Source organism: Rissa tridactyla, chromosome 5 (assembly GCF_028500815.1).
Source record: "Rissa tridactyla isolate bRisTri1 chromosome 5, bRisTri1.patW.cur.20221130, whole genome shotgun sequence".
NCBI classification, from domain to species: domain Eukaryota; kingdom Metazoa; phylum Chordata; class Aves; order Charadriiformes; family Laridae; genus Rissa; species Rissa tridactyla.
Window position 1 is genome coordinate 44,829,907 of NC_071470.1, and position 14,359 is coordinate 44,844,265.

At 36.3% G+C, this 14,359-nt stretch overlaps 1 protein-coding gene across 3 annotated transcripts in view; it reads left to right on the forward strand.

Moving 5' to 3' along the window:
- FSTL5 (follistatin like 5) overlaps positions 1-14,359 on the forward strand; it is a 290,553-nt gene that overhangs the window by 143,842 nt on the left and 132,352 nt on the right. For all 3 annotated transcript variants that reach the window (XM_054202954.1, XM_054202953.1, XM_054202952.1), the window contains exon 5: positions 11,428-11,548. In XM_054202954.1, the coding sequence (XP_054058929.1) occupies positions 11,428-11,548 (121 nt within the window). The remainder of the gene's footprint in view (positions 1-11,427; positions 11,549-14,359) is intronic.

Here is a 14,359-nt window from a genome sequence, read left to right on the forward strand (position 1 = left end):
ACTGTATGGATGTATTTTAGAAGTTAAAAACTATTAAAATGATATTTTAAATCGCTTCTGGAATACTGAACAAGCATTATTGCTTCATATAACTTGGGGCTAGAGAAGTACAGAAGTAGTCTTGGAAAGAGAGTTCATAGTAGTCTCTAAACAGCAAGCTTTAACTCATTATGGATGTAAACCGGTAATTGTTGCTCTGGTAGGCATGACAGCACTGGCTTCAATCTACCTAGGATTAACTCTATTAGAGAGTGTTGTTGTAGCAAATGTACTTTGATTTACTAGATAATGTGGAAGTCCATGTTTGAGAAACCTAATCATGGCTGAACTATATTAATGAGTCTAAGGCTAGTCAGCCACTTAAAAAGTCATGAAAAGTAAAATTTGTCAGACGCCACCGTTAATCATAATCCTGTATTTTACGTTGCATGGCAGTGCACATACTTTTTTCTATAAAAATGAATTTATAACAGCAACTGTAAAGTAATGCTTTTTCACAAGCATGGAAACAGGTCAAACAGCCCAAACACGGTGCTTTGGTTTTTTTGCTAAAATTCATTCCAGAAATACCAAATTATTCAATCTAAAGAATAATATAAAATAAGCTCATTGTTAGCGCTGTGTGGTTTGTTATTGTATGTTTTGACAAGAGACACAATGAACTAACTTCTTCCCCTCAGAAATCATTCTTTAGTCAGTAGAATTAAAACAGAGAAGTTCTATCTGTTTCTTGTTAAGACTTCTTGACAGCGGAAGCTTCAGCTGAGAACCTTTGTGTCTCTTTCATATGACAAAAGGAATCACTGAATCGCCTTTGCAAAACGCAGAATAGTGTGTGGTTTTGCAGTTAAGAGCCTAGCTCCTGTATAACCTCAATATTTGTAAATCTTTGCCTTCATCTGTTGAAGGAAGATTTTAGCCTGCATATTTACTGAGAACAAATCAGGTTCGTGACTCAGTTCTCGCTGGAGACTTAAAACAAGACGACAAATTAAAAGAATTTAGAGCAATGTCTTTAAATGGAATGCATTGTTTTTCAGAGCATTATCTTTGATTGTTGAAAACTTGACACTTTTTTTTTTGTCCTCCTGTGGTTTAGCCCACTGAGTGTTTTTTGTCCTTGTTCAACTAAAAGCTTGGTAAATCAAGATTGTTTTGCAAAGTGGGATTAGATTCTTGCTCTCTTCTGCCCTTAGCGTATATGATAGCTATCAGTATTTCTAACAATTTGAATTGCTGTAGTAGGAGAAAAGGAACAAAAAGTTTTAGTCTTGAACACCCTATTTAGAAGGTATTGATTCATGATGTGAGAGAGGTCCCTGGCATTGAGAGAATGCTGAGCCCATTAACTTCTTTGAGAATATGATTGCAGGGAGCGTGAGGGGGCAATGGTTAGAAAGGTCTTTGAATTTCCCTAAGGCTGAATGGGAGGCTCTTGAATGAAATACTCTTGAAAATGTTCTCAGGATTAGGGGAACTTTTCTCAGTTGTTCTCACAATACAGCAAAAGTTTTGCAATCTGCAGACCAGTCATAAAAAATAGTGCCTTTCTGCATTTTAAATTTAATCATATTAAGGGAATACGAAAAATAACATATTTATTGTAGAAAACAACAAGGACTCCTGAAGTCAATTTATGTTCACATGAATATTGAACTTCAGTTTTTAGTGCATCTTAAATTTTACATCTCCTCAATCTTGCTGTGCAATGAGTGTGATCAGGCTCTTGGATTGCATTTTATTATCATCTCATAGATGTCCATATAGTCATCCTACCTAATATAAAATTGAAATGGATCAGTTGGAGACTGGAAATGATGACGGCAACACTCCAATTTTTATTGATGTATGTTGGATTGGAAATCATAAAGTTCTTGAATTTGCATCTAGAGGCAAGAGAAACAAATACTCCTCTCCAGAAAAAGCAAAAATACTGCTTTTTATTAAAAAAGCTATTTCAAATTGTGAGGAAGTTTTAAAAAAATAAGTCAAGTACTATAACAATGAATTAGAAATCGGCAAACTATAGTTTATTTTGTTCATTTGGACAATTTGGGCATCTAGGAATATTTTTTTTTTTTCATGGCTCTGTAGTCTAATGCAGAATTACAGTTAAAAAAACACAAAACTCTGTTACACAGTGTAAATGTCAGCCAAAGTAATCTGCAATGAAGATGGAAGGGTGGTGGGATTATGTAGCCCCCATGCAGGCTTAGTGAACATTTTTGCCCATATAAATTCTCTGACTTGACTGCTTTCACTGCTGACCCTCATTTAATGTTCTAGTTTCCAAATATTATATTGGAAAATCAGATGTGATTTGATTTTTCTGAAGACTTATTCATGAAGGTAACCTTTAACCCAATCTGTTTTGAGAGGTAGGTACTAATCAGAAAGAGTATCTATCCTTCCAAAAGGGTGGGCTATGAAATAGGCAGAATTTTTTATCATCTTAATCACCTCTAGTCTAACATAAATACAACATATCTGCAAGGTTTCTGGTAAAGTGTGGTGGTTCCTTGATGTTGTTTTGTTTTGTTTTGATTTTAAAGCACTTTGAAAGAATTTAAATGAATCCAAAATAAAGGAAAATAGTTGATTCTTCTGGTTAGCTATGAATATTCAGTTTCTAACAGGTTCACTTCTTTATCTATTGCCTTTTATCTTATGAAAAGCCAAACTGGAATTTAATACAAAGTTATAAGTTGAACTTCAGTCTGTCTGTCATTGTAGACTGCTTGATTACTGTACATTTTTACTGCTGTGTAGAAGAGAAAGCAATATCAGAAATGTTATGGGGAGACATGAGAATAAAATGTGTTTTTCCAGTGATGAATGTAGTTATTCCTGTGTGGTGGAATTGCCATTTTATAAACAGTAAGCCTTTTCTGGTTACTCACAGTGAAAGATACTTAAGCTTTAAGAATACTTCATCTTGCTCGACAGTGAAATTCAAGTTCCTTCTGTGCGTGAAAGTGAAATAATCTATGCTTGATTAGACTTGTTTAGACTTAGAACTGCTTTACTTCTATTTCTTTCTTATACTAGTGAGCTAAGAAAGCAACACTTTATAGAAAAAGGAGGTGACATAGTCCGAAAGCAAGTTGAATATATAATAATAATAAATCTTCCTTTTCTGCTTTTTTAACAATCTGTTCTATTGAGTCAGAGAAAGAGTTTAGCAACCTTATTTATCAACGAATATCTATAATTTCAAATATCTGCATACAGTTCTGTTATTTACCAGGTTAACATATTGCATTTTATAAAAAACTCATCCTTACTTCTGCATTTTATTTTGATGTTTTATCAGCGCCGTTTCATTACAGTTAATGAGACTAAACAAAACCAATTAAGAAACAGCCAAATGAACCAACCACTCACTCTCAGGAAACTATACGAAGTTCATTATTTCAAGGAAGTTATGGGAACTACTGTAAGATTAAATATGCCATTTTCACATATCAGTGTAATATGCTTCAATTACAGATGACATCAGAAATACGGATTTCTCGTAAAGTGTAATGAATCTTTAAATAGGGTTACATGTCCATATGCGTTTGTAGATAAATACACAGGGTTGGGGTGTAGGTGTATGTATACATATCATCTTTACATAAAGCATAAATTCAAGAGTTCTAATGTAAAATGTACTGAAAAAATAACAACTTTTATGTAAGAAATTAAGTACTGTTGTCTTTATGGCTGTGTGTAGGTATGTGTACTTACCTGTAAATCTCCGGAATATGCCATACCTTAGAAGAATGCACTCTCTAGATGAGTAGAGCTGTATCTATAAACAGCTTGGTTACTATAGATCATCTTAAAAACAATCTGAAGGAATTATTCATTTAGTAATTTAATATACATTCAGCATTAATTTCTGCTAAATGCGTAAGTAAGATAACATTTTAATTAGTTTATTCCTGTTGTTTAGTTCATAAAATCATAGAATTGTTTAGGGTTGGAAGGGACCTTAAAGATCATCTAGTTCCAACCCCCCTAGCATGGGCAGGGACACCTCCCACTAGACCAGGTTGCTCAGAGCCCTATCCAGCCTGGCCTTAAAAACTTCCAGGGATGGGGCTTCCACCACCTCTCTGGGCAACCTGTTCCAGTGTCTCACCACCCCCATGGTGAAGAACTTCTTCCTAACGTCCAGTCTGAATCGTCCCATCTCTAGTTTTAATCCATTCCCTCTAGTCCTACCATTACCCGACATCCTATAAAGTCCCTCACCAGCTTTCTTGTAGGCCCCCTTAAGATACCGGTAGGCCGCTATAAAGGTTTCCTCGGAGCCTTCTTTCCTCCAGGCTAACAACCCCAACTCTCTCAGTCTGTCCTCATAGGAGAGGTGCTCCATCCCTCTGATCATCCTCGTGGCCCTTCTCTGGACACACTCCAGCATGTCCATATCTCTCTTGTAGTAGGGGCTCCAGAACTGGATGTAGTACTCCAGGTGGGGTCTCACAAGAGTGGAGTAGAGAGGGAGAATCACCTCCCTCAACCTGCTGGCCATGCTTTTCCCGATGCAGCCCAGGATACGATTGGCTTTCTGGGCTGCAAGTGCACGCTGACGGCTCATGTTGAGCCTCTCGTCCACCAGCACCCCCAAGTCCTTTTCTTCAGGGCTGCTCTCAAGCCAGTCACTGCCCAGCCTATATCGGTGCTTGGGATTGCCCCGACCCAGATGGGAGGACCTTGCACTTGGTCTTGTTGAACTTCATGAGGTTGGCATGGGCCCACCTCTCCAGCCTGCCAAGGTCCCTCTGGATGGCATCTCTTCCCTGCAGTGTGTCAGCCATCCCACACAGCTTGGTGTCGTCGGCAAACTTGCTGAGGGTGCACTCTGTGCCACTGTCCATGTCGCTGACAAAGATGTTAAACAAGACCGGTCCCAGTACTGATCCTTGAGGGACTCCACTTGTCACTGGCCTCCACTTGGACATGGACCCATTGACAGCCACTCTTTGGGTGTGGCTGTCAAGCCAGGTCTTTATCCACTGAATTGTCAGTCCATCAAAGCCATATTTTATGAGCTTGGAGACCAGGATGTCATGCGGGGCAGTGTCAAAGGCTTTGCACAGGTCCAGGTAAATGACATCAGTTGCTCTGCCCTTGTCTATTGACGTTGTGACCTTCTCATAGAAGGCCACCAGGTTTGTCAGGCACGATTTGCCCTTGGTGAAGCCGTGTTGATTGTACCCCATCACCTCTTGGTTGTTATTCTGTCTCAGCAGTGCCTCCAGGAGGCTCTGCTCCATAATCTTACCAGGCACGGAGGTGAGACTGACTGGCCTATAGTTCCCTGGTTCATCCTTCTTTCCCTTTTTGAAAATGGGGATTGTGTTTCCCCTTTTCCAGTCAGTGGGGACCTCACCGGACTGCCATGACTTTTACAATATAATAGAGAGCGGGTTAGCAACCTCATCAGATGACCTTGCACCTATGATTTTCTCAGTTTCTGGCTAGGAACAAAGTCCATGCCTAAAGTCTGAGTAGAAATGCTTTTAAACAAGAGGACCTTAGACACCAGATTATGTGGGCACAGTCTAGTGATTGGCTAATGCAAAATACGGAAGAAACAGTTTCTGAAGCTGGGGTTACCTGGGCTATCCCTTTCTGTAGCCAATGACCTCAAGGTTAGGCCAGCCTGCCTGGATTCATTCCTGTCCAGTCCGCTCTAAGTGAACCTGCTTTGGCAGGGGGTTGGACTAGATGATCTCTGAAGGTCCCTTCCAACCCCTACCATTCTGTCATTCTGTGATTCTACTTGCAGACACCTAAGGACACATTTACATCTTTTGAATCAGATTAAATCTTCCTCCTGCTAAGTGTGGAAGTGGAAAGGCAGGGAAGTGTGACTCTCATTGGAGTAAGTTTGCAGGAGAAACCTCATATCTGAGCAGCGTAACTCAATTAGTATGGGACAGTATTGAGATAATACCCTTAATTGAAATTGAGACGATGACTTTACATTAAAACAGTACCATGCCACTCCCTGTGGGTTTACCAGTTCAGATCGCTGCTTGCTCAGGGATGACCCACTCTGTGATGCAGCAGTCCCATATCTTTACGCACTCTACCTCAAATCCCCGAAGGTATAGACACCAAATAGAAGATGGTGTTGCTGCCCTACAGAATGTGCTGGAAAACTGTAAGAAGAATAGTGATTTAACTGGGTTAAGGAAACTTAAAGCAAGGAAAAAAGTACCAACCTTTATTAGTAATTTGATTTCAAAAATGATCAATTCTTTTAATTTCCACAGTTATACTGCTGTGGAAGATGGTGGAGCAAGGTAAATGAAAACCTCATGCAGTCAGAGTTAATTTGGAGCATAATTCCCACAGTGTTCTGTGTTTGATGTACTTAGATAAAGCACTGAGTGACACTGTTGTGATGAGATACTTGCTTTTAGGGAAGATGAACTTCACATTAACTGAACCACCACATTCACTATAAGTGAAGTTTTTGTTTGTAGTTGTATTTCTATAGCATTTTCTTTGAGGAAGGTACATAGAGACCATCAATCACAGGCAACCAAAAAACCACTGACTGACAAAATTTTTGATAAGGTAGACTAATAAAGGAAATGTTGTGTTATTTCTGATCTAGTTTCATGACATCTGCAGAGTTTTCATTGTGGCTGTCAGAAATCAAATTGAAATGAATGAAACAATCTATTCTGACATGCAATTTGTCATTTTTAATTAGATTGCCTCTCATAGTCTCCTAAAACTTGAAATAGTACTGATTAAATTCCTGAGAAGTTTTGCACTAAGCTAACAGTATGCTGTTTCTTGGGAAATAAATAATTGTCTGCTATATCCTTAAAATATACAGTATTTTCCAAATAATACAAATCCCTCCTCCATGTTTCAAAGAGTATTCAGTTCTCAAGGGTAGGATTCATAGTTCAGAAAGGCCGTATTTAACTTGAAAATTTAGATAAGTTTCCAGTATTTATGGGGTTTCACAATGAGCCATAAACAGAGCAGCTGTTTCGCTGTATGTCTTACCTTTTACCTGTTCACGATATGGAAAGTAAGTACTTCACAGTCTTTATGGAAATGTAAAGTAAAATTTGTCAGCATAGATATTTGTGAATGTTCTCTGGTATGGATTTTCATCTCAAGAAGTCTGAAATCAAATAATCCCATGCATGACTTGTATGGCACAATCATAAAATTGTGCAGATTATCTTAATCAGTCTTTAACCTTTATAGTAAGAATTTTATTTCTAGCATGTGATGGACTAAAAATTTTGCCTGTTTCTATCCTGCCTCCCTGACTTTTAATTACTGTCTGTTTAGTTTAACCAAGGAGAAGACAGGCTGGGTTTAAAGAATTGGCTTAAGAATTGGTTTCCTTGAATTTTACTTTTCTCTCCTCCATAGACAGAGATTAATAGAATTTAAAACTTAAGGCACGCTGTTAGATCATCTGTGATACACAATTTAGATAATCTAACCTAACTTCTGTATCATAGACATGGAATCTTATTCTATTTGTTCTAAAATTTTAATTAAAAAAAAAGTCTGGCTTTTGGCTGAAGCGATAAAGGTATACAAGGAAGTGTGCAGCCTTGATTTGAAAACATCAAGTTTTCAAGGATGAAAGTCAAAGAAGAGTCCCAGAGTTCAAGGTTAATTGTTCCTATAGCTTTTCTTTTATGGTTTCAAAAGTGTTATTAATTTTTTCCTGTCCTATTAACTTTTGTTTACTAAATTGAAACATTCATATTTATTTTTTTTCCCCCATGTGAAAGTACCTATGGAATGCAATATGGTAAATTCTTAGTCTCCCTTTAAATAAAAACAAAACCAAACCCCCAAACCCTGTAAAGATTGATTTTTCTCAGCTTTCTTAATGCAAAGGGTCTTCATCAGGCTTCTGATTGCTTTCATGGATACTTTCTAACTTGAAAAATTTGCTTCTAGTTCTCAACATTAAATTTTAATATGTGCAAGTCAAAACCGTATTCCATATTTCAGTACCAGTCCCAACATTGCCTTTCTACCCCCCGTTACCTTGTTACATTTCCAAAGATCATACTGCTTGCTTAGGCTACAGAATGATCCTGGAATTTATGAGACTTCCTTATCCACAGCAAAACTTGCCTCTTTTTCAGATAAAATGCTTTCCAGGGCCCATTTATCCTCGTTAAGGTATGGTTTACATTCTTATTTTTAGATGAATGGCCTTGCATTTGGCTCTGTGAAAACATAGATCCTTTTCCTGAAAATGTCCAACCATGTGAACCATTTCATTCCATATGCTGTCCTGTCCTTCTTCTCATTATTATTCACTTCAACAGTATATACCATCTGCCAATTTTCTTTTTATATTTATTTTTAGATTATCAAAAAGGATTGGGATGAGACCCCAGACTTTTAAAATCCCACTGGATTGTTTCAGACATTGATGATTCCTTACTGACATCTATTTTTTCAGGTTTTGCAATTACTGACATTATTATTCATGCAGTATATGCCTTATTTGTATGGCATAGTATTATTTTTCTCTTGTAATAGTGTAGGGTGTGAAATTAAAAATACCTACAAGAAGCTATTATGTTCAGCAAGCTGCCTTTGTAAATTAAATCCCTTATGTAAGTAGAAGAACATGAAAAATGGGGTTGTCTGACAGGTTGTATTTCCTAGAAGACGGTGTTAAAATATCATGTCGTTACAGCATTTAGAAACACAAAAAATATTCACAGTCTATTTGTGAATTCCACTGTATATTTCTTGAACCGATACTGGCAATTTTTCTTGCCCTGTTTGAATATTTGCGCTGTGTCGTTATATGTCCCGCCGTATAGAATTTCACTGATATGTGAAATACTGTTAGAAGGTAATGTCAACAAGAAAAAGGTCTCCTCAGCCAGTGAGTTGGGACTCTTGTCAACAGGCAGTTTGATCTGATGGTTTTAAAACACTTCATGCTAACATAAGTTGCTAAATGACTTCTCTGTTGGCTAATGGCTTTGCAAGTAGTCAGTTTTGCTTTACTAGAGTCTCATATAGGTAGTAATTTCATATCACAGTTGATCTGATCTAACTGCAGGCTGCTACAGAAACAGATGATTTTTCAAAATACAAATCCCTACAACACCTTAATACCTATTCCGAGTTGTACTTCTTGTAATAGAATATTAATCCCCCACCACTTCAAGAGGAAAAAAATAACCAACCAACTGAAATCTCCACAAATATTAATTTTGCTTTTGATCACAGAGTAGATCTGATCCACAGATCACATGCAGAGTTGGGAGATGGCTAGATCCAACATAAGAGAATTCCTATTGGGTAAAAATTGGAACAGCTCTTTCAGCATCAAATTACACATAATTAAGATAAAATCACTTCTGTACCTTCTAAAATCTGTCCTAATGGACATTTTTTGAGGGTTTATGTATTTATCAAAACAGTGAATTTTCCAAAGAAGCCCAAGGTATATTGCCAGCATAAAGATGTCTATTTAGACATCTGTCTAAATAACCTGTCCACAGCATCAGTCTCGGAAATATCTCAATCATTCTGACTAATCTTTTAAAAATTATTATTATTTTTTGTTTCAATAAAATTGACCAAATATAAATGAAAAGCATCGTAAGACAGATTTGAACTCAAAGGATTGAAGCTGAGAACACTAATACGCAATTAAAAATATGGTACTATACTAGCGGGTGTTGGTGGGCTTTAACAAAGGTTTTGTTGCATCACCTTAAGTGTAAAGTTTAATCCTTGCTTGTACAATTGAAGCTAGTGGGAACAAGTGTTTTAAACTATTTCAGATCACTTTTTATGAAAAAAAAAAAAGCACAGGAAACAATGCTTCTCACCCCAAATATTCCTTTTTCATGAAACAGCTGTGATTTTTAAACACATTTCATGGCCTTGAAATCTCAGATATTTCTTGTAGAGTGAAGTTTTCAATATACAATGTTATATATTTAGTAATACTTGTATGACTACAATGGACTTAGTTTGGGTTATTAATTTTTCCAAGGTTACATTTTTGTCCTTTATGTACCAGCTGTTGCAATTTTTCTTAATTCAGTTTAATGTAAACTTAATAAACAGGCTTTTAAAATATGAGAAGTATCTAGGCCTAGTGTTCAGGTACCATTAGTATTTACCTTTAATTAATAATAGCTAAAGCTGGTTTTGTGGTGATTTTCCTTACATTTGTGAATGGTTTTCATCCTTTTTAATGTACTAACAAGGTCATTATCTTTTTAGAATGTTTTTATATTAATATGTATAAGATTAATTCCGGTAGGATAAAATGTTTGTGTTGTTTTTCTTTGCTCTAATGCTCCTTTTATTCTCTACTGTTTATTTAGAAATTTTCTATTTACGTGAATAATAAGTGAATGCATTCCTTTCTATTCCTGCTGATTCCTTTGCAGAGCAACTGAAACACAAAAGTCTCTGTATCCTCTGTTTTTCAGAAGCTAGCACATGATAATACAAATGTAACGGTTTTGCAGTTATTTTGGAAGACATGTAGAGAGTAGGAAAAGTAATTATTTTACAAAGGAACGAACTACAGTTATATTCATTTTTTCTGTGCCTGTTACAAAACTTTAAACTGTGCAACATTACAACAGAGTTAAGTTAGCTTTGGTATTTTCATGGGATAGTGTTTTGAATACATGCACCTTGTAAAATGAGAATTCTGAATATTTGTGGTTATCAACATCTTAAAAATTCCTCAGATGGAATCAAGTTACATGTCTACAACACTTACAGACTTTAAACTAAAATGATGCACAAGTTAAAGAACATTGTGAGAAGTTCATTGGAGTTAAAAATCTACTAGCTATTAATTATGATGGATTTGCAAAGTTTATGTGGCCCCATTGAGAAACAGGAGCCTTTTCAGGTCAGCTACTTGTATAACAGGTCTTTGGGAAGGTAATAGGCTTGTCAAAAGCCTGTAAGAAGTTGATACAATTAGTGGGGTAATAGGAGTTTATTTTAGTTATTTTTTTAAAATGTTTGAACTTGTTTCTTGTTGGTTAGGAATTAGACTGAGAGGAAAAAGACATTACATCATGTGTACTTGGGAAATTATTATCTCAAGTATATTTGAGTTCTTAATCATCATTCCTATACATGTAAAGTAAGATCAGCTTTAATATTCGGTGTCTTTATAGTGGTTCTGTCTAGCCCCATTATAAATATCCTCTATATATTCTAAAAACTTTCTCAGTGAGTCTGTCCTAAAGGTATTAACTTTTAAAACTGCAATAAATAATTACAAAGTAACTGGAAATCCCTGACTTTACACAGTTGCAGTTCATTGCCCCACAGCAACCTTAAAATGATCTATTAAATGATTATTAGAAACAATTAATTATACCAGAGAACTCTAAGAGCTCAAATGTAATTTCATGGTTATAATTTTCTTGTCAGGTAATAAAACGGGATGAGCTTGGCAAGGATCTGTCTGACTGCTCTCTGTTCGATTTGCTGAAATACGATGATTATAATAGTGACAAGCACCTAGCTCTGGAAGAATTCTATAGAGCTTTTCGTAAGTACAAAGATTAGCCTTTTAATTTTCTTTTCTCTCTCTTGCTTTGTTTCTCTAAAATGTTATTTTTTTATTTTTAAATCTTGTTACATCCTGATGCTGTATGTAAACAATGAGTAAAGTTTAACAGTCATGACTTAGTACTTAGCAGAAATCAATGAGAGATCCATTAATGTGCAGATTTCTGAGGGATTTTGGTAATGGAGAATTCATAGATAATCTTTCTTAATGCCAACATGCATTGATAAGTCTGTGTTGCACACAGGTGGGAAATAGTGTGGTCAGGACATAATCAGTAGAACCAAAAAAACTAGAACGCTTACCCACACCCTGTATTTATGAGTGCTAAGACCATTTCTCACAAACTCTGCAGCAAATGTAGCACTTCTATTAGGTGCTTTATTTTTTCACAGGACTCAGAGAGATGTAGACGACTTGTGGTGTAGTTTTGCCAGGTATTTATTTGCTCTTTGAATGCCAAAGGTGACTGGGGACAAATGTGTACAGCACATATGAACATCTCGACCAAACCACTGGGGTATGGGTCAACATGGTAGTGAGTAGCAGAAAGAAGAAAGATGTTGAGAACTTTCATATGGTATGTTACAAGCAATATAAGATACATCTATATGTGTTCTTGTATCCAGATCAGAACTGATGATTTTCACTCTTATCTACCTCAGATCTAAGACTGAATCTTGAAATCTGGCTTTGGTTTCAATAGCTGTTGCTCCACATTCAGCAACCTGGCGGCACAGGAGATCAAGTTTGTGCTCAGTTCTTCCTATTATACGAGCTTGATTATACATTGACCAGTCCATTAATGTATTGTCATTTTGAGTCATTGCAACCTTGTTGCTTTGGTCTTCTTGCATTTTATCTTTGGACAACAGACAGTTGTCAGCGACTTCAGACCATGTCAAATGAAAAAAGATCCAAAACTACTTACAGAGTTTAAACTAAAAAGTAATGAATGTATATTAGGAAAAAAATGGCCGTGCGAAAAGCAGTAAGAATAAACATGAAATTAATCGTCAAGACAGACTGCCTGAAAGTTTCCTAGTTTTCCGTATTGAACTCTACTTTTATTTCCCTGAAAGTCTTTCAGAAAGTGTGATTCTGTGATACTGCTTAGCTTAACTAAGGGCTTGCTGCTTCTAAAAAAAAAACCAAACAAAACAAAACACAAACCACTTGATCCTGCTTCCTGAGATTTTCTGATTGCCTTTCTTGCCATGTCCTGACACAGTCTCTCCTCTGAGTCACTTACTAAATCAGCAGAAAAATATTCACCCTCTACATCCCACCCCCAATCCTGCTTATTTTCTGCCAGTTGAGTGACCTGAATATGGACTAAGTGAAGGGCCAGACCGTAACTCATGCAAAAGAAAAGAAAGGAGAGTACAGCCAAGAAATAAGGGGGAGAGAGGGAAAAAATGGGAGATGTTAGGACTTTGTGGCAGTGAGATAAATTTGTTCATCTGTACCATCAAAACACTAGGAAATACCGTAATTTCTTTATTAAAAATTGTGATACAAGTCTGACTTACCAAAACATACAGAGTTACATAGCATCTACAGAAATGTACCAGTGCATTATCCAAGATTATATGGGTAGATGTTGTACATGTAGATCTTGATTATATGCATAGAAGTGGAAATATATATGAAGCATGTAGGATATATAGCAATCCAAGAAGGTTAAAGACATGTTTAAAGGCATTAGCATGCTGTTTGCAAACACTGAAACCATGTATTAATGGAAGCATAACATTGTTCTTCCAAATAAAACTTTGATGTGCCCCTGAGGGACTATTTTGCATAGCTACGTAACTCCAGACATAAGGATAGCTTCTTGTTATATGCTTTTAATGGACTCTTGAATAAGGAAAATCATTTCCATATGGTATGTTAAGTGTTGCCTTAATATGAATGATAATGGAAACATTAGATTACATAAATTTAAGAATTATTTAGGTTTCTTTGTTGCAATGCAATAGTGAAGACCCTATTTAAAAATACAAGGGTATCTTGGGAGATGATCTCTTTAGCAAGATTCATTCTCCTATGTAGGGTCTTTTAACAAACTGTGTACACATTCATTACATTGTTTAAAAATGAAAACTAAAAAAAAGTACTAGTTCATTGTAGGGTGTGTGCCCAACAGGCCAAAGGAATGTGGCATACCATTAGTCTCTGTAATTAAGGCAAACCAAATACTCTTGAACTAAATTTGTTCTCAAAAGAATTTGAATTCAGGCAATCTGACCTATGTCAATAGCATTTACAAAAAATACATAATGCTGTAAAAGTATACTAAGCTAAGCAAAACCAAAACAAATCAAATGATAGCCACCTGGTCATTTGTCTACTGCTCTTAAGGCTAAACAAGCTGAAACCAAGCTCTCCATGCAACCCAAGCCAAACTCAGGCAAGGCCAATGTGACAGCCCCAGTCCAAGGGGCCTGTGTTTGCTTAAGGCAAAGCCTGTGACCTGTTACTCGTAACGGCAAGTCTGCATTTACCAGGATACAGGGAATTCATATACACAGGGAACAAGATCCATGTAAGGAAACTTAGGCAAGAAGCCATCATGTAATGTCTTCCACGCATCATTCCACACACAAGTATCTCCTCATTTAAGCATCAAGCTACGATAGCATTAAACATTTTAATTTTCTTCAATAAAGGAAAATAAGAATGTTGAAAATATTTATTCCAAACAGAAATAGAACTGAATTTTTCCCAGAATTTTCTTTATATCTTAATTTCAATTTTGCATCTTCAAATTGTAATTATGTTGTATTGTAA